Consider the following 26,057-nt stretch of genomic DNA (forward strand, 5'->3'; position numbering starts at 1 on the left):
AACACCTGGCCTCTTCCAAAAGGGCCAAGAGGAGGGAGACCTCCCAAGTTCATTTTACGAAGCCACCACTACCCTGATTCCAAGACCAGACACAGACGTTACAAAAAAAAGAAAATTATAGTTTGCTATCCCTGATGAACATAGATGCAGAAATCCTCAACAAAATATTAGCAAACAGAATTCAGCAATACATTAAAAATATCATACACCACGATCAAGTGGGATTTATTCCTGGGATGATTCAATATCCTCAAATCAATTAACATGATACACCACATAAACAAAATGAAGGATAAAAATCATATGATCATATCAATAGATGCAGAAAAAGTGACAAAATCCAGCATCCACTAATGATAAAAACTCTCAGCAAAGTGGGAATAGAGGGAACCTCAACATAATAGAGGTCATACTGGGGGTGCCAAAAAAATGTATATAAGAGGACACTTTGGTCAACGTTGCTCAAGCAGTAGTTTACCATAATCAGAAGTGTCTGGACGCTGATGGTAACCACTTTAAGCACCTCTTGTAATTGCAGAAGTCAAATGTGACTATCAGTATATATCAAGTATTACAATTTTAATATAGTTTTCCTTTCTTAAAATGTGTATACATTTTTTGGCACCCTCTGGATACGACAAACTCACAGCTAGCATCATACTCAACAGAGAAAAGCTAAAAGTATTCTCCTTAAGATCAGAAATAAGACAGGATGTGCACTTTCACCACTTTCATTCAACGTAATACCGTAAGTTCTAGCCACAGCAATCAGACAAGAAAAAGAAATAAAAGCATCCAAATTGGAAAGGAGGAAGTAAAAACTGTCATTATTTGCAGATGACACGATACTATATGGAGAGAACCTTAAGGATTCCACAAAAAGCTATCAGAACTGATAAGTGAATTCGGTAAAGTAGCAGGATACAAATTAGTATTCAGAAATTGGTTATATTTTTATATACCAATAACAAACTATCAGAAAGAGAAATTAAGAAAATAATCCCATTTACAGTTGCATCAAAAAGTAAAATACCTAGGAATAAATTTAACTGAGGAGGCAAAAGACCTGTACTCGGAAAATTACAAAACACTGAAGAAATAAATTGAACAAGATAGAAATAAATGGAAGTATATATACCATGCCCATGGATAGGAAGAATTATGGTTAAAATGACCACACTACCCAAAACAATACATAGATTCAATGCAATCCCTGTCAAAATACCAATGGCGTTTTTCACAGAACTAGAACAAGTAATCCTAAAATTTATATAGAACCATAAAAAAACCCGAATAGCCAAAGCAATTCTGAGAAAGAACAAAGATAGAGGTATCACACTACCTGACATCAAATCATACTACAAAGCTGTTGTAATCAAAACAGCATGGTACTGGGCCGGCCCGGTGGCTCAGGCGGTTAGAGCTCCATGCTCCTAACTCCAAAGGCTGCCAGTTCGATTCGCACATGGGCCAGTGGGCTCTCAACCACAAGGTTACCAGTTCAATTCCTCGAGTCCCGCTAGGGATGGTGGGCTCTGCCCCCTGCAACTAAGATTGAACACGGCACCTTGAGCTGAGCTACCTCCCAGATGGCTCAGTTGGTTGGAGCGCAGGCTCTCAACCACAAGGTTGCCAGTTCGATTCCTTGAGTCCCGCAAGGGATGGTGGGCTGCGCCCCCTGCAACTAGAAATGGCAACTGGACCTGGAGCTGAGCTGCGCCCTCCACAACTAAGACTGGAAGGCCAACAACTTGAAGCTGAACGGCACCCTCCACAACTGGGATTGAAAGGAACAACTTGACTTGGGAAAAAAAAAGTCCTGGAAGTACACACTGTTCCCCAATGAAGCCCTGTTCCCCTTCCCCAATAAAATCTTAAAAAAAAAAAAAAACAGCATGGTACTGGCATAAAAACAGACACATAGATCAATGGAACAGAATAAAAAGCCACATCTATACAGTCACTTAGTCTATGACAAAGGAGGCAAGAATTTACAATGGGGTAAAGACAGTCTATTCAGTAAATGGTGGACAGATACATGCAAAACAATGAAACTGGACCAATTCTTGTACCACCTACAAGCATAAACTCAAAATGGATTAAAGATTTAAATGTAGGACCTAAAACCATAAAACTCCTAGAAGAAAACATAGGCAGTAAAGTCTTACACTGCGACCTCGACACAGGGTTTGAGGAATGAGGGTGCAGAACGCAGTGGTAGTGGGGAGTGAGAATGCACTAGTGAAAGCAAGAGACGGGAAGTCACGGGAAGGAGGTGAGAGGAGGGGGTCCTGCTGGCAGGGAGACCGGGGTGCGGTTGGATAAGGAGAGGGCGCTGTGCAGATCTCCTGTAGTTCTGCAGCCCTTGCACAGCCTCTCATCTCACAGGTGGTCAGGTTACACAGACGCAGCCCTATGGCCCTGCTGAGGTCACTTTCTGTCTCTTTTGGGAACAGTTTAAAGGTGTGGTTACTGACAGAGATGATAGTCTCTAGTCTGTTCCATATCCCTTCTGATGTGAAACCCTGGAGGGGCTGAGACTGCAGGCGCTGGACATAGCTCCCCTCCCTCCCCTCCCCTCTCCTCCCTTCCCCTCCCTCTCCTTCCTCAAGAAAACAAAACAGGAGGCAGTGCAGAAAGGCACCCCTTTTCCTGCACCCCTGCCCTTGCTGACCCTGCCCAGTGTGGGGGAACAAGCTTTGAAACCTTCCCTTCCTGACTGTGGTGTCAACTGCAAAGCCCAGCAACAAAACCCGCCAGCAGTGAGACTCACCTAGATCCAGGTGAATGCCAGGGAAAAACGAATTGAGAAAGAACATGAAGATGACAAACCCCAGCACCGTGAGGCATTTGGCGAGCAGGATCCTGTCCGCTATCCTGTGCTGTGAGAGAGGAAAACAACCTTCTCATTCCTGCCCCGTGTCCATCGTCCTGTGTGACCTGAATCACTACAGATTTCTCTTTATGACAAAAAACAGAACAACTTGAACTTGAAAGAAGATAATGAGGAAATGTGTTACAAGAAAAACTGTACAGATTCAAGACTAGAGCACCCAAAATCCTTATGAAAAATTAACAATAAATTCACAGTGCGGTGCAATCCTTTTATAAACATCTGGCTAAATACCTCTTCAATATGACAGAGAAAGTGCTACACTGTTCCCAGCCCACTGCAAGCATCAGGTGAGATGCTGGCAGAGCCACTGGGAGATGACACATAACCCCAGGGACCTGGCCTTAAAGACACATGCATTTCCACCGGTGCTGTGTGCTCGCCGCCTTTTGCTCCCACTTCCCCTTCCATGTGCAAATCCCTGCTCATGATGGAGCTGAGGTTGACATGTTCTTGCAATAATAACATGCATCCTGCTGAAGTCTTACCGGGTCCCTTCATGCAGCGCTCATGGGGACACTGGGGATCCCGGAGGGCACTCAGCACGCCCCTAAATGACAGGAGGATGCCATGTTCTAGGTGGGGGAAGGAGGAGCCGGAAGACACACTGTGCCCAGCAGCGAGGAACCCCAAAGGTCTGTGCTCCCAAGGCCACGGCCGGACGGGCGGGGCAGGGAGAGTGGCCCCCACACACCTACCAATGGGCGCCAGGTCGTCCTGCCCCCAGGCCACTGTGGGGGTCGTGCTCCACCGTGTGAAATGTCCCAGGTGGGGTCCCACCGGCACATCTGTCTGTCTGTCTAGCGTTAGAATCAGCCACACGTAGACAGGTGAGAACTCTTAGCGACAACCCGGGACACTGCCAAGCTCCTTGCTTCTGCCCTGCACCTCTCCCCAGCCCGCACCCACCAGGGACAGACAAGTACAGGGCCTCTTCCCTACCCCACAGCCAGAGCAGCAGTCAAGCAAGGCAGGCGGGGTCTGTGCAAGCCTGGGGCCCAGACAGTGTCACAGCCATACCCTTCCTCCACAGCACAAAGCCCCAAGAACACACTACCCCCCAGGACCCCAACCCCAAAGTTCCCTTCGGCCAAGGACAAAATGCTCTCATCATAATTAGAGAGTAGGTCTTCAGTCTCTCCCTAGGAAAGAAACGGCATAGATTTAAAACTTCACAAAAACCGGAAGGAGTCCTCACAGATTCTAAGAGGAGCTCTCTCGGCCGGGGGAGGGGCGTTACGTGTCCTCCTGTGGGCTGAGGATGTCCACAGGCGCAGGAAGGTGAGCGAAATCAGCCAAAATGAGCTGTCGCTCCGGAAGGCAGAGAGTAGGCCACCTCAGCCCATGTCTGTCCCTAATGCTGCTCCATCTCAGGCCTCTCTCGTCCAAAAAATGGGAACCAGGACCTGCCTTTCAGGCTCAGGGAGCCACGGCACCCACATTTACCACAGGAAGGGAACAGAAAGTGTAACCTTTCATTTGTGGACAAAGCGAGCCACCGTGTTGGAAAGTGTTTTTCCCATGTAATTCACGGCTACAAAAGGCCTCAGTCTCTTCTTCCAGAGGCGAGTCAGAAACCCCTGAGAAAAGAAGCCGCAGGACGTACCTTCCTTTCCAGCTCCTGGATGTTGGTCTCCCAGTTCTTGTCTTCCTGTGAGATCTGTCTGAAACAGAAAAGGGCAGACTTGTCCTCTGGGGAGCGTCTAGCCGGCAGGTCGGCATAATGCCCACTAGGGGGTGCCTGGTGGCGCCGTGAGGTGGGTGGGACATGCCTAGTTGTGGCAGGGGAGCTGGGTGAACAGGTTGGGAAAGATGCTTGCTCTGTGTTTCTAAAGAAAAACAACACATGAGATGATGGAATGTCTGGTGAAGTGTGAGGGAGCACAGGAAACGTCGGAGGACACTGGCCTGTCTGCTCACCCTTAACCTGGGGTGCTATCAGCGCACCGCAGAGCCAAGGGAAGGTGACCCAAAACTGGCCCATGAGAGGCTTAGCACAGCTTCTGACACCCAAACGTACTTATTTCCATATTTCCCCGAAAATAAGACCAGGTTTTATATTAATTTTTGCTCAAAAGGACGCATAGGGCATATTTTCAGAGAATGTCTTATTTTTCCATGTACAACAATCTACATTTATTCAAATACAGTCATGTCATCTTCTGGAACATCATCATAACGTACTAAATGCATCCGTCTGGCTGATGATCTTAACTGGGGCTTATTTTCGGGAAAAACACAGTAGCATGCAACTCGTGGTGGTACGGTGTGCTCTGAAGAACACTCATGTGACCTGACGGGATCAGTACATTGCTCATGTGGGCACTAGGGGCAATAGGGAAGGTCGCCCTGTGGGTACCTGTGGAAGGTGTGCAGCCGGTGGGCCAGCAGCTGCTGCAGCTCCAGCACCTTCCCCAGAAGCAGGCCACGCACTGCCGTCTCTTCTCGGCTGGCAGGGCTGATGCGTTGTGCGGTCAGGTGCCACACGTGGATTTCGTGCTTCAGCTCTGCGGAACAAGAATGTCAGCGGACACCCACAACCCCACCGCCTTCCAGGGACCGGAAGCACAGCCGCGGATGCGTAGATAACCAAGGGCCAAACCACACAGCAGGGCTGTGGAGCATCTGTGTCATCGGAACCAGGGGACAGAGCTGACTGTTCAAAGTCACATGGATCCCAAGTCATGCAATTTCACCTCTCTGGGCAAAGAATCAATTCTGGAATAGACATATCAGAGCCAGCACCCAACACCCTTCCCATCCCAGGAAGTTACTAGAATCAGATCCATAATTTCTTTCAGGAAAGTCTCACACCTCAATAAACAACATTTCCAGGTGGATTATAGAATGTTCCTCCATACAGCTGAAATATATCCTAAGTCGTTTTTCAAGCGCTCTTAGAGGCCTAAGCCAAATATTTCTGTTTTTTCAACACTATAGTTTAATTTATTTTTGTTATAAGGGGAATACTTACAGATTTTAGCAGACCAAAATAACTTGGAGGGAATGCTTCCCAAGTTTGGCATTCGTAAACAGTAAAATAAAATAAAATAATGAAATATAATAGCCCACATACCACGTATCTTTTTAATGAGCTATTTCCTTCCAATATAAAATGTATTGTTTTTACAAAGAAAGTTTTAAAGTACCTACATTAAGTCATCCTGTATTAAAAAGAATGTCAAGCTTGTTAACACGATATATAACAAAAATGTATTTTGATTTGTATTTCAGACTAAACAGTAATAACAAAAAATGTTGACTCTCCCCCAAAAAAACCACCATGAGATTATGATAAAATAAAAGGAAGGAGCAGGAGAGGGAGAAAAATGAATGAACTTGCTTTCGGAAAAGCCAAGTACAATATATCACTCTGGAGAAGCTCTGAGGTAGGAGTCTCAGGGGAAAATGCCCCGGCCAGGAGTTGAGAAATGGAATTATACTATCGTAAGGTTCTTATACTTTATAGTAAGTGGTATAACATCGCTTGAAGTTGTGGCATAATTATCACTAAAATCACAAAATAGAATTAGAGCCAAAAATGTTATAGCAGAAAGAGGAGATAAAATGGAATATTTTGAAATTTTCTATTCAAAACAAGACATAAAATGAGGGGGAAAGGAATATAAAAAAGAGAAAGCAACAACATAATACACTTAAATTCAACCATATCACTAATCACATTAAATATAAATGATATAAACACACCAATTAAAAGGCAGAGATTATCAGATTGGATAAAAAAGCAAGACCCAACTATAAGCTACTTGTAAGAAATGCACTTTAAATATAAAGAAATAAGTATGCTAAAAGAAAAAGGATAGAAAGATATACCACACTATAACACTAGTCAAGAGAAAGTGGGAACTGCTACATTAACAACAAGACAGATTTCAGAGCAAGAATATGGCTATGGATAGGGAAGGTCATTTCCTAATGATATATCTTCAAGAGGACATAACAACCCTAAATGCTTATGTAACCCAAAAACAGAATTTTAAAATGTATAAAGCAAAAATCATAGAATTGCAAAGAGAAACAGACAAATCCACAATCATAATTAGAGATTTCTATATCAATTTCTCAATGATTGATAAAACAAGTAAACAGAAAATCAACAAGAATATAGAAGACTTGAATAATATTATCAGCCAACTTGACCTACTGACCATATAGACATAACCCCACCCAACAACAGCAGAATATTCGTTTCTAATGCACACAGGAAGTTTACAAGTTTGGACTACATTCTAGACATAAAACAGGTTTCAATAAATTTAAAAGAATTCAAGTTTTACAAAAGTTATTCTCTGACCATTGTGGAGTTAAATTAGGGGACCAACTGTATGGTGATGAGGGGTAACTAGACTTACAGTGGTGGGCACTACGTAGTGCATGCAAATATAGAATTCTAATGAAACATATGTAATCTTATACACCAATTGTGTCACAATAAAAAGTAGTAATAAGTAAAATACCTTAACAAAACACTAAAAAGGAATAGTGAAAGAATGTTCTGAACAACTTTAGAATAATTCTTTGCATAACTGATATACAATGGACAAATTCCTTGAAACATGTAAACCACCAGCAATCACTCAAGAAGCAAAAGATAACCTTAATAGCCAGGCCTATATCTATTAAGGAATTTTAATCATTCTAGTTAAAAACCTTCCCCCATATACACACACAGACAGATACACACACACACACACAGAGAAAGAAGAAAGGAAGGAAAGAAAGAAATCCAGGCCTTTAAATGTCCTTGCAAACATTTAAGGGGAAAGTAGTAGCAATTCTACAACATCTCTTCAAAAAAAACTGAAGAGGAGAGCATACATCTGAACTTATCCTATGAGGACAGCCAAAAAAAAAAAAAGACAAAAAGGAAACTACACACCATTATCCTCAATGTGTATAGATACATATATTCTATACAAAATATTAGCAAGGAGTTGACTCTGGTGGTTATTTGTGCTTTTCACCAAATAAGGCACGTTCTCCTCCACTTGGCAGGCTAACCTGCCCTGGCCCCTGTGATGGTGGGGCCTGGTGACAGTCGGGACAGCGAGCTGTGAGCAGAGGCATCCTGTGTCACACATGGTTCCCCTTGCCTCGATGACCAGCAGCTCACGGCTCTGAGAACTGATGAGAAGCAGGGCACTACCAGCCCACATGGCATGAAGTCAAAGTGAGGAAGAGAAAAGGCTTTGACATTTCAGGGTAACTTTCCATGGTTATGGTGCAGGGTCCTGGGGCAGCAGGACCAAGTGTGCTCTGACAGATGCCCCAGGTGCCCCTGCAGACCTGCTGAACCCGATCTGTAAAGCAAGGCTTGGGAATCTATAATTATACTAAGGAACTGCAAATTGGAGACCCTATTCCCAACGGTGGCCCAGAGCAATCGCCCTGACTGCACAGCATGTTTTGTGCTGACTTGCAGCCTATCTTGGCACTGCTGTAAGTTTCAGCATTATCCAGGCCCCAGGCATCCCCTCTTCAATAAATGGTGTTGGGAAAACTGGACAGCCACAAGTATGAAACAAGACTACACTCTGACACCACACACAAAAATTAACTCAAATGGATTAGACTTGAATGGAAAACCTGAAACCACATAATAAGAGAAGAAAACATAGGCCCTACTCTTATGGACCTGGGTGTCAGAGGGGTTTTGTGAAACCCCTCTGAGGGAAACAAAAGCAAAAATAAATGAATGGGACTCCGTCACACTTAAAAGCTTCTGCACAGCAAAAGAAACCATCAACAAAACAAAGAGGAAACCAACCAAATGGGAGAAGATATTTGCGAATGATACTTCCAGTAAGGGGCTAATATCCAAAATATATCAAGAACACATACAACTCAACAACAGCAATGACAACAATAATCTGATTAAAAAATGGGCAAAGGACCTAAATAGACATTTTTCCAAGAAAGATTGACAGACGGCCAACAGACACATGAAAAGATGCTCAACGTCACTAGTCACCAGGGAGATGCAAGTCAAAACCACAGTGAGACGTCACCTCATACACGTGAGAGTGGCTATTATCAGTAAGACAAGACGTAAGTGTTGGAGAAGATGTGGAGAAAAGGGAGCCCTCATGCACTGTTGGCAGGAAAGTAAATTGGTGCAGCCACTATGGAAAACAGGATGGGGGTTCCTCAGAAAATTAAAAATAGAACTACCCAGCAATCCCTCTTCTGGCTACCTATGTGAAAAATATGAAAACACTTTTCTGTAAAAATATATGCACCCCCGTGTTCATTGCAGCATTATTTACAATAATGAAGACATGGAAACAACTTAAGTGTCCACTGAAGGATGAATGGATAAAGATGTAGTATGTAAACACACACACACACACACACTGGAGTACTCCTCAGCCATAAAAAGGATGAAATCTTGTCATTCGCGACAACATGGATGGATCTTAAGAGTATTATGCTAACTGAAATAAGTCAGAAAAAGACAAAAACCACATGATTTCACTCAGATGTGGAATATAAAACAAAAAGGAGCAAAGGAACTAACAAAACAAATAAAAACAAAGTCAGAGACACAGACAACAGAATGGTGGTGACCAGAGAGGAGGGGTGGGGGGGAGGGCAAAGGGGGTAAAGAGGCCACGTATGGTGGCAGAAGAGACTAGACCTTGGGTGGTGAGCGTGCAGTAGAGGACACAGATGTCAAATTATAATGCTCTACCCCTGAAAATTAGATAATGTAATTAAGCAGTGCTACCCCAATAAACTTAATTTAAAAAAAGTAAAGAAAAACTCATAGACACAGACAATAGTTTGGTGGGTACCAGAGGGGAAGGGGGGTGGGAGATGAGGGTAAGGGGGATGAAATACATGGTGATGGCAGGAGAACCGACTCTGGGTGGTGAGCACACAGTGTGACTTATAGATGATGTAATACAGAATTGTACACCTGAAACCTATGTAACTTTACTAACCATTGTCACCCCAATAAATTCAATCTAAAAAAAAAAAACCTACAGAGGCACAGGTCATGGATTGGAAGCCCCTGAAAGCACACTGTGTACCAGGAGGCAGATGGGACGTGACCAACGTGTCCCCAATGGTCTGCATGTGACAGACCTTTCCCCGGAACAAACAGTGTCACGGCAGCACACACTGGGCCTACACGAGGTGTGCTCACACTCACCAACAATCTCACTGGGTTCCTTGTTGTACAGCTTCCTGTTCCAGAAAAGGAGTCTGAGGAGGGGGAAGCAGAACAGGAGAACGAAGCAAATCCCAACAAACATGTGAGCCGTGAACCCCAGGAAGTCCAAGCCCTGGAAACAGGAAACAGGAAGTCAGGTGACAGGAGGGGCTCTCGCTGCACAGGCGCAGCTCCCACATCCACTCTGGCTGGTTCCGCGTGGGTCACATTCTCCTGTCGCCGGTCCTGTTTTCTCGCTTCCTTGCAGGCCTTGTGACCTCTGAGTGGAGGCCAAACACTGTGAATTCCTTGTGCATTGTTGGATATTTCTGTATTCATGAGGTTCATTCCTGGACGCAGTTAAACCACCGACCAAAGCTTGATTGTTTGGGGTCTTCCAGATTTAGGTGGAACCAGGGCAGTGTTCAGTAGAGAGCCAATGACCACCTTCCCGAGGGCCCCTTTTCCTGGCCCGTGTGTCAAGTGCTCTTCCCTCTCATCTTATTGGGTTGTTCTTCCCCTGGCCCCAGGTGGTTCCCCCACAGATCTCTGGGGCTCTCCCTGTGCAGCTCCCCTCTGTGTCCTGCACTTTCTAACTGCCGTGGTCTCTCCAGACTCAGTCTGGGCCCTCAGCTCAGGAGACTGATGAGCCCCCATGGCCCTCCTCCTGCACTGCATGCTGGGAACTCTCTAGGGGCGAGCTGGGGCCATCACAGCTCACCTCACCTCCTTTTATTCCCATCTCTTGGGGACCATTGCCCTTTTTAAGCCTGATTACCATTATCTGGTTACCATTATCTGATTACCATTATCTTGATTACCATTATCTGGTTTTGGTTTGGGATTCTTGTTTTGGTTTTTGGTTTACTTTCTTTTTGGATGTCTTAGCATCAGTAAGATGGGAAATCAGCCCCTGTTACTTCATCTTGGCCAGAGTAGAGGTAATACTGTCTGTTTACCCATGTCCGTCCACACACAAGCATTCTGGGAGACTGTATGCACCCAAATACTGAGAGGACTTATCTCTGGGTGCTGGGATCACACAATTTTTTTTTTTTTTTTGGTGTGTGATTTCTATTGCCTACAATAAATGTGTCATTGTAGAATAAAAATAAAAATATGTGCCTCTAAAAATAGTTCTTTTCTGTGTGATGAGGCCCAGCTTGGGTGACAGGTACCCCTGGATAGATGCCAGGACTCTGCCGCCTTCTGGTATACCCGAGGGTGACACGACCGTGGACCGACAGGGCAGCTCACACAGCTGCCAGCTGGTTTCCCAGGTGAACCACAGGTATTAGAGTTTAGCAGAGCATCGAAGTTATGCCCTGAATCTCTGAACATGGTGGACCCACAAAGGCCATCACACCCGACAGCCAAAGCTTAAATATTTTTACGGAACACAACACACACAAATACACTGACATGGAGACACACACACACATAAACACACTGATGCCCCTCATGGACACACACAAAAACACACCATCGACAACAAACCGCACCAATTTGGAAGTGTTTTCACTGATACTAAAAGGATAGATATGAGAAAATTGTAATGTCCAAAGAACGGTAAATGAAAATTAATTTTGTAATTCTAGTGCTAACTCCTTTAGATATGTAAAACACCATTTGCACTTTCTTAAAATCTTGCGTTTTACTTTATGTGCAAAGAAATTATAGTTTAATATTTATAAGAGCTTTCAAAAAATTTCCAAACACCTTGATTTTGTGAATCTTTCTAAAAAGAATTCACATTTTTTGATCAGTGAATTCACCCATCATAGCTGGAAAATAAGGGAACAGATCATTTTATTCTTGAAACCTCAGTTCCCATTAATATATTCTACTTTGACTACATAAATGAGTGTATCAATCTGTTTCCTGAAAAATTTATCAGAATGAGTATGAAATGACTCAGCCCACTTAACAGCACATTGGGGGCCAGTCACCTCAGCCCACTCCCCAGAGAGCCAACAGCACGCAGCGTGATGGGCAGACAGAGGACGTGTCCCTGTGGGGCACAGTGCTCTGTGGGCAGGAGCCTGGGCTCCGTGTTTCCTAGGAGCCACCCTCATATGCGGGTACGTACCATCTTCCTCAGCTCCTGGTTGGAAACAATAATGACATTTGGTGGGTCCCCAATGGCAGTAGCAGCTCCTCCAATGTTTGTGAAGATCACTTCTGCGATGAGCACTTGTCTTGGATCGAGATTCAGCACCTCACACAACCTGCCACAAAGAGAGGGCATGCAAGTCCCACTGTCCACACTGAAAGGCCCATGTGCAACCTGCATGTCTGAAGCACTTGCACAAGGAAAGCACACGCATGTGTACACATGCACATGCACACACATGGTTGCACACACACACACACACCTGTAAGGAAAGCAATGCTGAGGGATGAACAACAATGCTACAGATACAGGCAACAGTTGACTCAGAATTATATTTCTCTGAAAGTTAGCCCACCACGCACCTGAACCGTCAGTGTGGAAATGTACCTCCAGCCCGCCCCCCACAGGTCTGGAGGGAGCACAGGTCCCGTGTGCAGGTCTCCAGTGGAGGACGGGCCCAGGCTCAGGTGAGTAGACAAGGGCCGTGTGAGTCAGGGGTGGGGCCGAGCAGAAAGCAGCCCCGCCCAGCAGCTCACACCAAGCCTGCACACCTGGTTCCTTATGCACTTCCCTTTCTCAGGTGTGGAGGCCCAAAGCTGTTCCCTCACCCCTTCCCTTTAGCTGCTACCCACAGACCTCTTCCTTAGAGAAGGAGCACGCACTCGGCAGCAGTGCTTCTCCACGTGGGCTGCCTTCTACACCTGCCTGGGGACCGTCGCTGCCCAGCCCACACAGACCCACCCCTGGATCTGGACCTGGACCTGAGAGGCAGCATTCTATGTCCCCAGGTGGGTTCGGTGAGCACACAGTTGACAAACGCAGCTGCAAAGAAAGTTTAGGAAACACATCATACATCCCCATCATGCATCTGCCCATCCACAGGGAAACCGGCCCGTGTCCTGGCTGCCAGGAGGCCCTGCTGACTCAGCTCCTTCCACCACCTCCAGCTCATCCGAGGGGACCGGCCCGGGGCTGTGTGGAAGCTGAGCAGGGAGCAGTGTCTGAGGACGAGGGACAGGACTGAGTGCACAGATGTGTATCAGACCCAGTCAGCCGCAGCAGCTCAGGAAACCCCGGGACCTGCTTCTAGAAGGTGAATAACTCGTGTGCTCTCCAGCACCTGACCGGCACCGAGACGGCGCCCACCTAAGTGGGCCGTTTAAAGCCAGTCAGTACAGACAAGGGAGGGTCGCTTGTCTGGAAGAATCGTCAGAACAATCGCTCGGGTTAACCCCTCTGATGGCACGCAGCTGAAGTGACTTGTCTGAAGCCCTCGTGACCTAGCTTGTCCCCTGCACTCAGGACCAGCCGAGCGCCAGCATGCGATGGGTCCAAGCAAGGAGGGCCATGATATGCTGGGGCGCCGTCTCTAAAACGACGCACGTGAGGTATGCCGAGTGCGTGAGTCTGCGCCTGGGCCTCCACAGTGACCGGGCCTAAAGCTCAAGCATCAGATTCCAGGCAAACGGCCTGTGGTGCTCGATGTGTTAAGTGAATAGAGTGGATGGAATGAAAGGAAATGGAACTGAATCGAACCGAATTTCTCTTCCCCAAGTTACCCCACAAAGCCTTGTGCTTAGTGGCCCACATCCATTTGCCACCCAAGCCGGGTCCAGTGAGCCACCCAGGAGCCGGCCAGAGTGAGACGGCTGCTCGATGACCCGCTGGGGACCCACGGACAAGAGCCCCTGGCCCCTGGCAGTCTCTCCTCGCAGAACAGCAAGGCCTGCATCTCCTGACTCTTACAGGCGTTGTCGTGAGCCTGCCTGGCGCCCCTGTGGGCCACTCTGCATACCTTATGGTCACGGGAGTGAAGAGAAGAGAGGTGGTGACATTGTCCAGGAAGGCAGACAGGATGGCGGCGATGAGACACAGCATGGTGATCATGACCCACACTCGCCCCCGGGACAGTCTGTAGGCCTGGGACACACGGAAAGGAACGCGCCAGAGTCAGCGGGCTGAGGACTAGATGCGACTTTTCCTGAGGGCTCTGAGAATAAACACTGCACGTGGGGGCACAGTGAGACCCCCGGTCGGTAAGTCTGCTGAGGTACGGGAGTGACGGCCCCACGGGGGCATTGGAAATCCCCCTTGGCCTGTGTCCCCTGCATCCGAATCTCCTGCACGGTGCCCTGGGATGGTTCACTTGCCACAGGGGATGCCAACCCTTTAACATTAACCAGTCTTCTCCAATCTCCTTCCATTTGCACGGCCTGGGCTGTGGCAGGCCACCCACCTGACCTGCTGTTCGGAGGATACTTTCAGCACTAAGGTACCAGAGGGAAGGCACCAGGTGTCTCCCAGGAAGGTGCAGGGCGCTGCGCAAAGATGGAGAACACCGAACACCACCGTGTGGTTCTGCCACGCAGGGTTTACAAAGTGCTTTGTTGAGGATACAATTTTTTAAAGAACGTCTCACTTCTAACAAGATAAACAAATCAAGCACATCAGTAGCCTTTGCATTCGCCGTGTACGGCAAGGTCTTCTCCTGCCAACCCTGAGAGACAGGTCCTGGTAGGGCCCCCAGGGCCCCAGTTATAAAAGTGAATGTTGATATATATGCTCCATGTTTAGAAAGTAGTCGTTGACATTATTTCACCAAAAAACAAAGTCATCACAAGCTGATGAATTGAAATATTTAGATACTCTAAAATAAAAACCGTTTTTGATATGTAGCTCTCAACTGCCAGTTTAAATAATGTCACACAAACATATGACTCAAGGACCCTTCTCCTTGGTCTCCTTCAGTTGTTTGTGGAGAAGCTGACGGATCACAGCAACTATCCTCAGCCTTCCAGAAGCAAGTAATTTCGAAAAGGAGGGTGGAATTTGGAAATGTTTGCTTTAAATAGTAATCTTACTAAATATGTAATGGTGGGAAACAAATATATCAATTAATACGTAACTGTTAAAATGCCACATCAAACCTACCTTCACGGCACAATAATCAAAAAATCCAGTTTCTGAAAATATGGCTACTAAGATCATCTGCGGAGAAAAGAGAAAAGGGAGACAAGGAGAAGCCTTGAGCGCCACCCTGAAATGCCCTTGAGTGACCAGTCCCCCGCTGAGCTCTGACCTGTGCAAGCGCCGCTGTCCTCGAGCTGCTGCGGGGACTGAGTGCAGCCCACTTGCAAACCCCTGCACGGAGCCTCTCGCTGGCGGGTCTGCACCTCTGTTTTTGTCCAGGGAGCTGTGCCCCGGTACATTATCATCTGTCTGACTTTCACAACAAGCCCAGGGGCTACTATTACTCTCCGTTTTCCAGACCAGGAAACTGGGAGAGGGACGGGAGGTGACTTGCTTACAGTCACAAAGCAAGGGAGGAAACGGGCCAGAACGTGCCCTTCTGCACCTAAATATCCACACGAGAAGAACTAAATGTTTTACAAATTTTAAATTGGGCTAAATTTGGTTTCCTAAAATATTAAACAGATTTTTGTCACCAATTTGTTCAGGACATGCAAACAAGAGCAGTTATGCTGAAATGCTTATTGTTTGAGTTCTGTATGAACCCAGAATTCCTACTCAACTGCATTTCTCCCTGGTGGTAACACTGAGATGATGGCAGTAACCATCCTAGATAGTAACAAAAAGTACCATCCCATTGATTCCAAGTCTAATCCACCAGCCTGAACTTTCTGGAAGGTTCTCCAGTCCACTTCCTCAGAAGGCAGTGTACCGTGCACTTAACGTGGGGTGAGAAGATGCAGGTTCAAATACTGATTCTGCTACTAAGTAGTAGTTAATTTTAACCTTGAGCCAAAAAAAACAACGATTTAATGCTCTGTACTTTGTTTTCCTCACCTCAACTCTGAATGTTTTGTTCCTTGTGAAAATTCAATAAAATAATGTAAAGTACTTAGAAAATAGCAGGCCATATATTGTCTTTCAAATAAACTGAGTAAAACAGAAATGTCCAAAACTCAGTTTAGACTCAGTACAAATACCTGCCTTGTCTAGGGGACCATCACCACAACCCTAACGACCCCGGGCGCTGTTGTGGGACGCACCAACGGAAGCTTCATGCGAACGTGAATGTGAACAGGTGGGTCCTGTGTGGCCTCCTACTCTCGTGAGGAAGCTGTTCCACACATCTGCAGCCAGAGCCACCCGAGAGACTGGAACTCAGGGATGAGGGAAGTGGCCCCAGGCTGCTTGACTGCCGTGGAATAGGGTGGAAAAGGCAGGGGCCTGCTGACACAAACTGCCTTTACTCCCCAAAAGTTCTAGAATCGTAGAAACTTGCGGAGCTGATTTCCACTGGAAATGTACTAAACCATTTGTTAGGAGCTACCTGTGCCCCTACTCATATGCTGACATGAGTACCCCCGACTGCATTATGGGGGTGAGGAAGTTAAAGTGGGCCCTAAGCCAGTCTGAGCCGCGTCCCTAAGAAAAGGGGCGATGAGGACAGGCACACAGCGGGACGAGCACGTGAGGACACAGGGGAACAGTGGCCATCCCCACACCCCGGAGGGAGGCCTCAGGAGGGACCAGCCCTGCCGACACCCTGATCTCGAATTCCAGCCTCCGGAAATGACGGGAGACATTTCCGTTGTTTCAGCGCCATTTGGAATACTTTATTATGGCTGCCCCAGGGATGGAACAAGCCATTCATTGAAGGGTTTTTGTTAAACTGATTTTACAAGACATTTGGCATGCCGCCTACTTCCTTCCAGATGACCAAACCCTTTGTACTTTTCGGGACCCAACACAAACTGAGTTCCTCCAGGGAGCCTGACCCCAGAGCACTGCCCTGCTCCCCACCCTGCACCCACAGAGGCGGCAGCCAGTTTGGCTCACACTGAAGCCTAGAGTAGCAGGGCCCTTGGCTGGGGGTGGGGGTGCGGCGTAAGTGCTAGTGAGGAAGAAGAGGGTGTGCAGTGACTTGCTGTCCACCGTGGGTGTGGCCCCCAGAGCGGGGCACCCTCCTTCAGACCACTCCGCTGCTAGGGGGTCTTCAGGAGGTCAGGAGCCGCTCCCACTGCTGTGCAGGCCCCTCCAAAGCCCACTTATCCTAGTTAAAGCAGATTACAGCTCATTTGGGGAAGCTCTTTCTTTATCCACACACTTACTTACACGTACTTTTCCAATCCCTGAGACTTCTATATTTCATTTAGTTGGGCTATTCCATTTTATATTTTAAGGGCAGTAACTCAAAAATTGGTTAAATTTTCTAAATGGCAATATTATTTCACTATCAGACAGGCCGTAGAGTGAAATTCTCCAGCGAACTAACCAGAGCCCCAAATGTCCCACTCCTCCTCAGGAGAAAGTGGCTAGACCTGCACTGACACTTCTCCGTCAAGCCCTGACTGTCGGGCAGCCCGTGTCTTTAGTCTGATGAAGGATTAGCAGCGACAAAGAGAAGATCCCGGGTCCCAGCAGCCTTGGGCACGTCCCCCCGGAAGGACTGTGATTACCATGCCAAACAGCAGGGACAGGGTCTCGAAATCAATCCATTCCACCACGTGGGTCAGGCTGGGTCTCTGTAATCAAAGTACAAATTTGCCCATTAATCCTGGCGACGTCCCTTTGGTGCTGGGCTGTAGAAATGTGCTGCCCTTTACAGCAAACGCACTCCTTGGGCCAGAGTCAAACATCACACCACTCACTGGCCTCTGAAATCAGCTTACATCACCTCTGAAAACCATGCATGCCCCAGGCAGCGTAATGTTAAGCCTGTGCATTTCGTAATGAGAAAAGCCAGTTTCTTAAATGCTGCCCCTGAGACTCTAGGAAGAACTGTAGCCTGAACTGCAGGACAGCCGCCCTACCTGCCAGGGCTGACGGCCTCACACCACTCAGCTCCACAGCCCTGGGCAAATGCTGTGCTGGGGAATGACAGTGTGTGAGTGTCAAAGTCAAAGAAAAATACTCATCAATGCCATGAAGCCTGTTCGTATTTTTCACGCCTCTAACACGGCTCCTGGAGGGACATGTGCAAATAGTCTAGAAGAGAGTATAAAATACCAGCTAACGCCCGATCCCGGCACTGTCTGAAGCTGACACTATATCCAGAGGTGACCCTTCACGTGAATGTCACAACTTACATCACCAATGACAGCCAGCGCCGCTAGTGCCGCCAGAGAGCCCAACATGGCAGCTAGTGCTCTGTGAACAATCTGGAAAGAAACACAGGAAACGACTGTATTTAGAGCATGCAAAGGCCTGTGTCAGTGTAAGTGTCTGCCACGATCAGCCACTCAACACCATATCCATTAAGACAATAAATCTTGGGTCTTACTGTTGCAGAGTCTGGACACCCCAGAAACACACACAAGCAGCAGCAGTCAGCCTCCTAAAGAAACTGCTTTCGTTTCCTGAATAATTAGATGACCCACGGGGTAGAAGCAGGAGGCTGAATAAAGCATGTTCTCCACGGAAGCCCGCAGTTAATTGTCACCACTTACCATCCAATCCCTGGAACTGGACCCTTAGTTCCACAACATAAATCATGCTGCCAATTACTGACACTGCTGTTAAACCAAAGGTGCGCCGCCAGCACTGGATCTACTGGGGACGTCAGTGTTCTCACTGAATCACAAAGGCGTCTTTTCTACTTAATTATAATTTCCAATGCACATGTAATTTTAAGACAGAAAGTGAAGAAAGTTGAGGATGTGGAGAAACTAAAACCCTCAAACATTGCTGGTGGGAATGTAAAATGGTGCAGCTATCGTGGAAAATGATTTGGCAGTTTCTTAAAAAGTTAAATAATACATTTACCATATAACCCAGCAATTCAATTCCACTCGCATGTATCTACCCAAGAGAAATGAAAACACACATCCTGTTAAATTAATTAAACGAGGGGACCATTAGACTGAGGCATCTCCAGAGCCATAGCAGCCCACGTAAGCAAACCAAAGCCTCAGCGTCACGCCTTGAGGTAAGAAATCAAACCCCCAGGACAACCAATCACAACCAGCCAGCTCGGCTTTCCCAAATAAGGTGAATGTTAAGCTGCAGCCAATCAAATCACTTCCATGTTTGCTCCACCTTTTCTCTATAAAGTCTCTTCCCAGCTCCTGTGGATGGACTGCTCCTAGCCACTTCCAGTTTGGCACTGCCAGATTCAAAACAATTTTTGCTCAAGTAAACTCCTAAAACTTTAATATACTTGAGGGTATCTTTTAACAGTCGATATAAGCACAAGGGTTTGGAGCAACATGATTCAAAATAGGCAAAAACTGGAGACGTTCCAATGTCCATCCACGGTGAATGGATAAACAAAATGCAGTACATGCCATGACAATAGGACTACTGATACATATATGTAATGGATGGACCCAAAAGGCATTAGGCTAAGTGGAAGAAGCAAGACACAGAAGACTGTATCATTCCACTGATATGAACTGTGCAGAAAAGGCAGGTTTAGAGACAGAATAGAGACAGAAAGGAGATCAGGGCTGCCTGTGGCTGGAGGTGGCAGGAAGGGTTCAGAGGGCCCCAGGGGTCTTTACATGGCGACGGAACATTCTAAAACTGCACTGTGGTCATGAATGTTTGTGTCACTCCTACGGCCTGAATGTTCATGTCCTCCAAAATTCACGTGCTGGAATCCTAACCCTGAAGGACAGTATTAGGAGCTGGAGCCTTTAAGAGGTGAAGCAAGAAGGACCCTCGTGAACGGGATCAATACCCTATTACAAAAGGCTGCAGAGACCCCTGTCCCCCCCCCACATGTGAGGACCCAGTAGGAGGCTGTGTCCTGGAGGAGGCCCTCCCCTGCCAGGTCCGGCACCCGGACCTCGGATCCCAGCCTCAGAACCATGAGAAGCAGAGTGCTGCTCCGTGAGCCTCCCAGGCCGTGGCTTTGGCACCGCAGGTCGAGCGGACTGAGACAGAAAACTGCCCGAGCAGTGCCGGTGCTGATGTGCCCACGTCTGCAGACCCTCACGCCCCCTCCTTTCTTCCTGTGCCTCTCACTCTCCCTGCACTTGTCTTACCCCCGTTCCCCAAAGCGCGCAGGGAGAACACAAGCCAATCAGCTCACGTCTCAACATTTAAAAGCAAACTGGGAGGTGACATCAGCATCATCGCAGCAGCAGTCCCTCTGTTTTGTCCTCTAACAGCCAAATGGGCATCCATCCACAAAGAAAAGCGCCTCTGTGGGGGCAGTGGGGTCCAGCGGCAGACAGCAAGGGCGGGGCGGAGTCTGCCCACCGGTGCGCGGGCCGCAGACCAGGAGCCAGCAAGCGGCCCGCTCCCGTGGGCCATCGTCGGGAAGCCTGGGCCAGCGACAGGGCCGATGAACCGCAGCCCCCAGAAGCAGTGGAGCAAATGCACACACACGGACGGCGGACACACACAGAGGGGGACGGCAGAGGAATTAGCCGGCTGGGCTCTCCCACGGGGAGAGAGGGGTGAAGGTGAGTGCGTGCCCACTGCCCCGCTGTGGAGGTGCTGCTGCATGACCCGCTTCTGACCACAGCGTCCAGAGTGTGGAGGTGGGGCCTCCACGCCAGGGGAGGGACAGGATCAGGAAACAGTCGGTGAGCATACCAAAGGGACCTCAGCAGGAAGCCTGGCCACAGATCCCTGGGGGTAGCTCCCGCGGCTGCCCGCCAAGGCCGGTGCCACCCCGACCTTGAGGCTGCTAACCGGCCCGGCCACCTGCGCCCAGCTCCTCTGCGCACTCCCAAGTGTGGCAGGAGCCAGCTCCAGTGCGCCAGGGAGACAGCAGGGTCTGCGGTCGGTGAGAAACCACAGATGTGAGCTGTGGCACCACCTTCTGGAAAACAGAAGACAGGTTCCCAGCAGCCAGCCTGGCGAGTGGTACGAACCGGAGAAGACACAAAAGCTTAAGAATTCCGCCACAAGAGGGCGCAGGAAGCGTGGCGCAGGTGTACCCGTACCAGGCCAGGAAAAGCCTGATGTAACAGGCCTGACAAACAGTATCTCCCACCGGCATACAACCGGGAAAGAGGTGTCTGTCACCTCAAATGCCGAAGCAGCAATTCAGAATCACAAGCAACATGAACAACCAAGGGAACACGTCATCACCAAAAGATGACAATAATTCCCCAATAACCAAACTCAAAAGCACAGAATTTTGCCATCTAACTCAATGAGCTACAAGGAAACACAGAGAATTGATTCAATGAAACCAGGAAAACAACACATGAACAAAATGAGAAGTTTAACAAATGGCTAGAAATCATGGGGAAAAAAAAAGCCAAACAGAAATTCTGGAACTGAAGAATTCGATGAATGAATGAAAAATGCAGAGAAAGCATCAACAGCACAGCAGACCAAGTAGAAGAGAAAGTAAGTGGCCTGGGGGGCAGGCTCTGAACTAACGCAATCAGAGAAGAACAAAGATAAAATGAAAACGAGTCAGGAAAGCCTATGGGACTCCATCAAACGTTCACATATTAGAATAATCGGGGCTCCTGAACGAGAAGGGCGAGAAAAGGGGGAAGAAAGTTTGTTTAAAGAAATAACAACTGACAGCTTCCCAAGCCTGGGGAGAGACTTCGACATTCAACACGAAGCAAAGAGATCACCCAATTATCTCAACACAGAAAGACCTTCTCCAAAACACAGTGTAATGAAACTGTCACAAATGAAAGCTGAGGAGAGGCCCCTACGAGCAGCGACAGAAGAGAGGTTGTAAGCTATGTCAGGCTCTCGGGGGATTTCTCAGCAGAAACTCTATAGGCAGCAGACAGTGGGCCCGTCTCCCAGAGCTCGTGCGGGGAGGGGCACAGAAGGGACGTCGGCGAGGTCTCGGGCATGGGTCCTCCCGGAGTGGTGAGGGCCGGTCGGCTCCCACTCCTTGGGCACCAGGCTGTGAGGGGAACCAACTGTGACGCCACAGGGTGTGGCTGACAGTCAGACCCTGCCTGGCCTCACAGCAGCGAGTCTTGCTCGTGAAAGGTGAGCCAGTGATAGGGACACAAAAGGAGCACCAGGACCCACCTCGCATACACAGTCAGTCACACACACACAGAGACACACAGACACACACACTCACACACCAAATGTCCTCCCTGACTGGTCATCAAACTGGGGACAAGGTCAGGTCCCCTCTGGACTTCAGGTTTCTTCTTACACGTAAAAGGGGAGATCTGCCCACACCACCCACGTGTGTGGGGACGGGTCAGGAGGACGGCCAGCTGCCTGCACACTGAAGCTCAGCGGCATGGGTGCCCTCGAGGACCTCCACCCCCTCAGAAAAGGTGCTGCCTGTCCCACTGACGAGTGTGGGACCCGCACACACCATCCTGTCTGAGCCCCAGTTCCTCCTCCTATGAAACACCTGTCCTGTGGGGTCTCCTGTATTAGCTTCCTAGAGCTGCGGTCACCAACTGGGTGGCTTAAAACAACACGACGTATCCTCTTACAGCTCCACAGGCCAGGAGTCCAACAGGGCAGCCAAGCTCAAGGCGTCCGCACAGCGCTCCTTCTAAGGGCTCTCGGGCAGAGCCCGGGTCCTCAGCTGCACAGCTTCTGTCACCTGTGCCTGGTGCCCTCAAAGCCAGCAAGTGGGCCAAGTCCTCGTGTGAGTCCTGCCTGTTCCGCAGTCACGTCTCCCGCTGACCACCGCTGGGAAAGGTTCTCCACGGCCAAGGAACTGGGCCACCTGGAAACCCAGGAAAATCTCCCAAGGCCCTTACCTTAGTCACAGCTGCCAAGTCCCTGCTGCCATACATGGTCACATATGCACAGGTTCTGGAGGTTAGGATGCGGACGTCTCCAGGAGCCATTACTCAGCCGTTATCCCAGTTCCTTTCTAGAACTTACCAACATACGCAGTCGCCAAGCCAGACCCACAGGGGGTGTAACAGGCACTGCTCAGCCTTAGTGCAGGGAGTGTCCCCCCACCCCGAGAGCGAGGCAGCCTGGTGAGAGGCACGGCCCCACAGCAGCCACTCAGGATCGCGGCTCACTCCACCATCACCAGCGCAGGCTCTGGGCACATGGCCGGACCCGTCTGTGCACGACCTGCTCACCCAGAACGTGGGGGTGACAACGAAGCACCTCGTGGGCTGGGGGTGTCCTGAGGGCACACAGCACCATGCCAGCCATTCCTGCGTCCTTGAAGTCCCTGTCCTCAGGTCTCCCTGCAGCCCTTCCTGTCCCCCACACCTGTCTGTCAGCCTTCAAACAACAGCTCACTGCCTGCGGGGGCCAGGGCACCACCAGGGCGCTGAGACAAGTCCGCAAAACATGGGCCGTTTTTCTAAGGAATTACACGGAGAAACCTTGCAGTATCGATTGTGAGCTTGTGAGAAGAAACCGGCAGCAGCGAGGCCCCGCCCAGCCACAGGCCCCGTGCCTCCTCCCGACTCCTTCACCACAGAAGTGAAGCAAAAGAACCTTGTGACCTCGCCCACCAGTGCTCCCGCGGGTCTGAAGTCTTTGGTTTCAGAGGAGAAAAGGAAAGCTGCCTGGGGCCAGAGGTGATGGAGCCTGCGCAAGTTGGCCAGGGGCCACGGGAAGCGATGTGTTCCAGGAATCACGATACTGACCTCTGAGCAATGAGAAGAGGCTCGCGGACAACGGGAAATGAACAAGCTATCACTTAAACCACAGCCTTGCAAACTATGATGACAAAAATGAGGAAAATGGAACTTGGAGGTTTGCACGGAAAAATAGCATTGTGGCAGGGCACTGCATTCTGAATTCAGTGTCTCACTCTCCACACGTGTCAGTGAAAGTGTGGACCCCTTGGAAGGCTGAAGGTGTTCTTTACTCATTGCTCTTAAACCTCATTGCACAGTTAAAATTTTAAGCAAACACTGCAAGAGCTCTGGGACTAAATAGAAAAGAACCCAGGGCAAAGACATATGACCTCACACAAAAGCTGCACCATTTTGCTTGAATCAGATAAAGTGACTGTAGGGGGTGAAGCCTGTGTGTTTCCAGCCGAAAGGGACCCACTGTGCCAATCCTTAAAACATAATTACGGGGATGGGATGAAAGGCGCATGGGAAAATTTTTCCTTTACGTGGTGAAATATTTTTCATGAAGACTGGGTTCTGTTTTTAAGTGATTTCATACAGTATGAGGGCATCACAGCTTTAGCGACAATAATGGGATTTCCACAGGCTGCACTGTGACATCTCCTGAAGGCCCATTAGAGACACAAAGTTCAAGCATTAGGAAGATCGGTCCAATTTTGTCTTTGGGGCTTTTAACAAGTGCTGCTTTACAAGGATGAGAGACACACCCCAAATCCTCAGGTAAGAATATGGCATTCAGGATTACCTGCAGACATGTAAATAACTAAGGAACATCCTGAATGATTTCACCCCATCAAGCCACGACAGGATGATGTTTCATTCCCACTCGGTTTCCTGTGAGTCAGAGACCGGCGGTGCCCCGGCTCCCAGGAGCCAGGTTAGACCAGACCCAGAGAAGCACCTGGACACCTGCCAATCCCTGGAGAGGCTCTGGAAACGTCCTTATCTGGTGACTATTTATGGAGCACTTCCTCCGTGCCAGGTGCTGAGTCCACACTGAACAGATCCAGCAGCCAGCATACAGAAATGAGGGAACTAGATGGCACGCTAGAGAGTGGCAGTGTGACACACTGATGGCAGAGAAGGACAAGAGAGGTTGGGGGCGTCTGGTGTGTCTGGAGAGATGGCAGCAGCAGAGATGGAGGGCAGGCCAGCGAGTCTGCAGGCTGCCTGGCTGAGGCTGGTGCAGACAGACTGAGGGCGCATTCCCTAAGGGCCTACATACCTTGGGTTCTGGGAAAACACTCTGCCCCAAAACGCAGGGCAACTTGAGTCCTCACCTAAGGCAAACCTACCCCTGGGTGGGCCCTGGGGTGCTGCAATGTTGACTCTGACTCTGCAAAGCCCACATCTAGCCCTTCTCATAATGCAGGCCTTCCCGGGTCAGGGAGCCTGGAGGGAATTCTGGAAGCACAGGAAGTTACAGACACACAAGCTCCAAAATACCATTCATTCTCCTAACACCTCTGCAACGTCCCCCTCCTTCTACATCAAATTACAGACACGACAAAACAAGAGAGAAATTTTTTCAAGACTAAATTGACATTGAACTGTATTTTTTAAATTACTAGTGACTATAACTGATGAAAGCACATTGAATTCCCTAAATGTGTAAGTTCAAAATAATATTCAGGAAAATAGGAGAAAGACATGACATAAACTCAGGGACTCCACTGGAAGTTCCTAAGGCAATAATTCATTACTATGAAAATCAAAAAGTAAAGAAAATAATTTATCTCGTGTGTCTGGCATAAACTGTTTTTCACCTTAATAAAATGGGGTAGGAGAGAGTTCTTCGGTACAGAATGAGTCACTGATGAGTGCAGATGAAATGACAGAATTAGACTGTTTACTGCACACATGACTGAAGTAACTGGGTCAGTCCCTGATGGATATTGGAACCTCTAGGAGCTACTGCCATTGAGCTGCGACCTCTATATGTACAAGAAAGAGGCCACGTGCATCAGAATGGGTGCTTCTGTCCGTGGTGCTGAAAGCAAACAGTCTCCCGCCGAATCTGCTGCTGAACAAGTTCAAAGAAACCTCTAACACTGGATCCTGTATGTATTGTAATGTCTGTAATAAATCAATTGCCTTTTGGCAGAAAAAGAAAACTATTAGGAGCAAAGGTAACAGGGAGCTTAACGATAAACAGGACTGGCTGCCACCCCCGAAAGGGGACATCCAGACGTCATGCTCCTCCTCCTGATACAGTTCCAACTCCCAGCACACCTGGCACTACCTGGACCCCCAAGCTGTACTGAAGGCTTCAGATTGTAGGCTGTAAGGCAGAGAGGGCACAGAGGAACCAACCCATCCCACCAGGGTGAGGGAAGTCCACAGCACGAGCCAGGCCATCCACCAGGGGGGCAGTGGGCCTGCCCAGGCGGGCCTTCC

At 48.4% G+C, this 26,057-nt stretch overlaps 1 protein-coding gene across 2 annotated transcripts in view; it reads right to left on the minus strand.

The window, feature by feature from the left end:
- The window catches only part of OCA2 (OCA2 melanosomal transmembrane protein), an 84,709-nt gene that overhangs the window by 36,584 nt on the left and 22,068 nt on the right, over window positions 1-26,057 (minus strand). For both annotated transcript variants that reach the window (XM_033099960.1, XM_033099961.1), the window contains exons 10-18: window positions 18,240-18,311; window positions 17,610-17,675; window positions 15,115-15,171; window positions 13,979-14,103; window positions 12,160-12,298; window positions 10,071-10,203; window positions 5,253-5,400; window positions 4,500-4,557; window positions 2,774-2,882 (exon numbers count right to left, since the gene is read on the minus strand). In XM_033099960.1, the coding sequence (XP_032955851.1) occupies window positions 2,774-2,882; window positions 4,500-4,557; window positions 5,253-5,400; window positions 10,071-10,203; window positions 12,160-12,298; window positions 13,979-14,103; window positions 15,115-15,171; window positions 17,610-17,675; window positions 18,240-18,311 (907 nt within the window). The remainder of the gene's footprint in view (window positions 1-2,773; window positions 2,883-4,499; window positions 4,558-5,252; window positions 5,401-10,070; window positions 10,204-12,159; window positions 12,299-13,978; window positions 14,104-15,114; window positions 15,172-17,609; window positions 17,676-18,239; window positions 18,312-26,057) is intronic.

The sequence above is a fragment of the Rhinolophus ferrumequinum genome, chromosome 28 (assembly GCF_004115265.2).
Source record: "Rhinolophus ferrumequinum isolate MPI-CBG mRhiFer1 chromosome 28, mRhiFer1_v1.p, whole genome shotgun sequence".
Taxonomy (NCBI): domain Eukaryota; kingdom Metazoa; phylum Chordata; class Mammalia; order Chiroptera; family Rhinolophidae; genus Rhinolophus; species Rhinolophus ferrumequinum.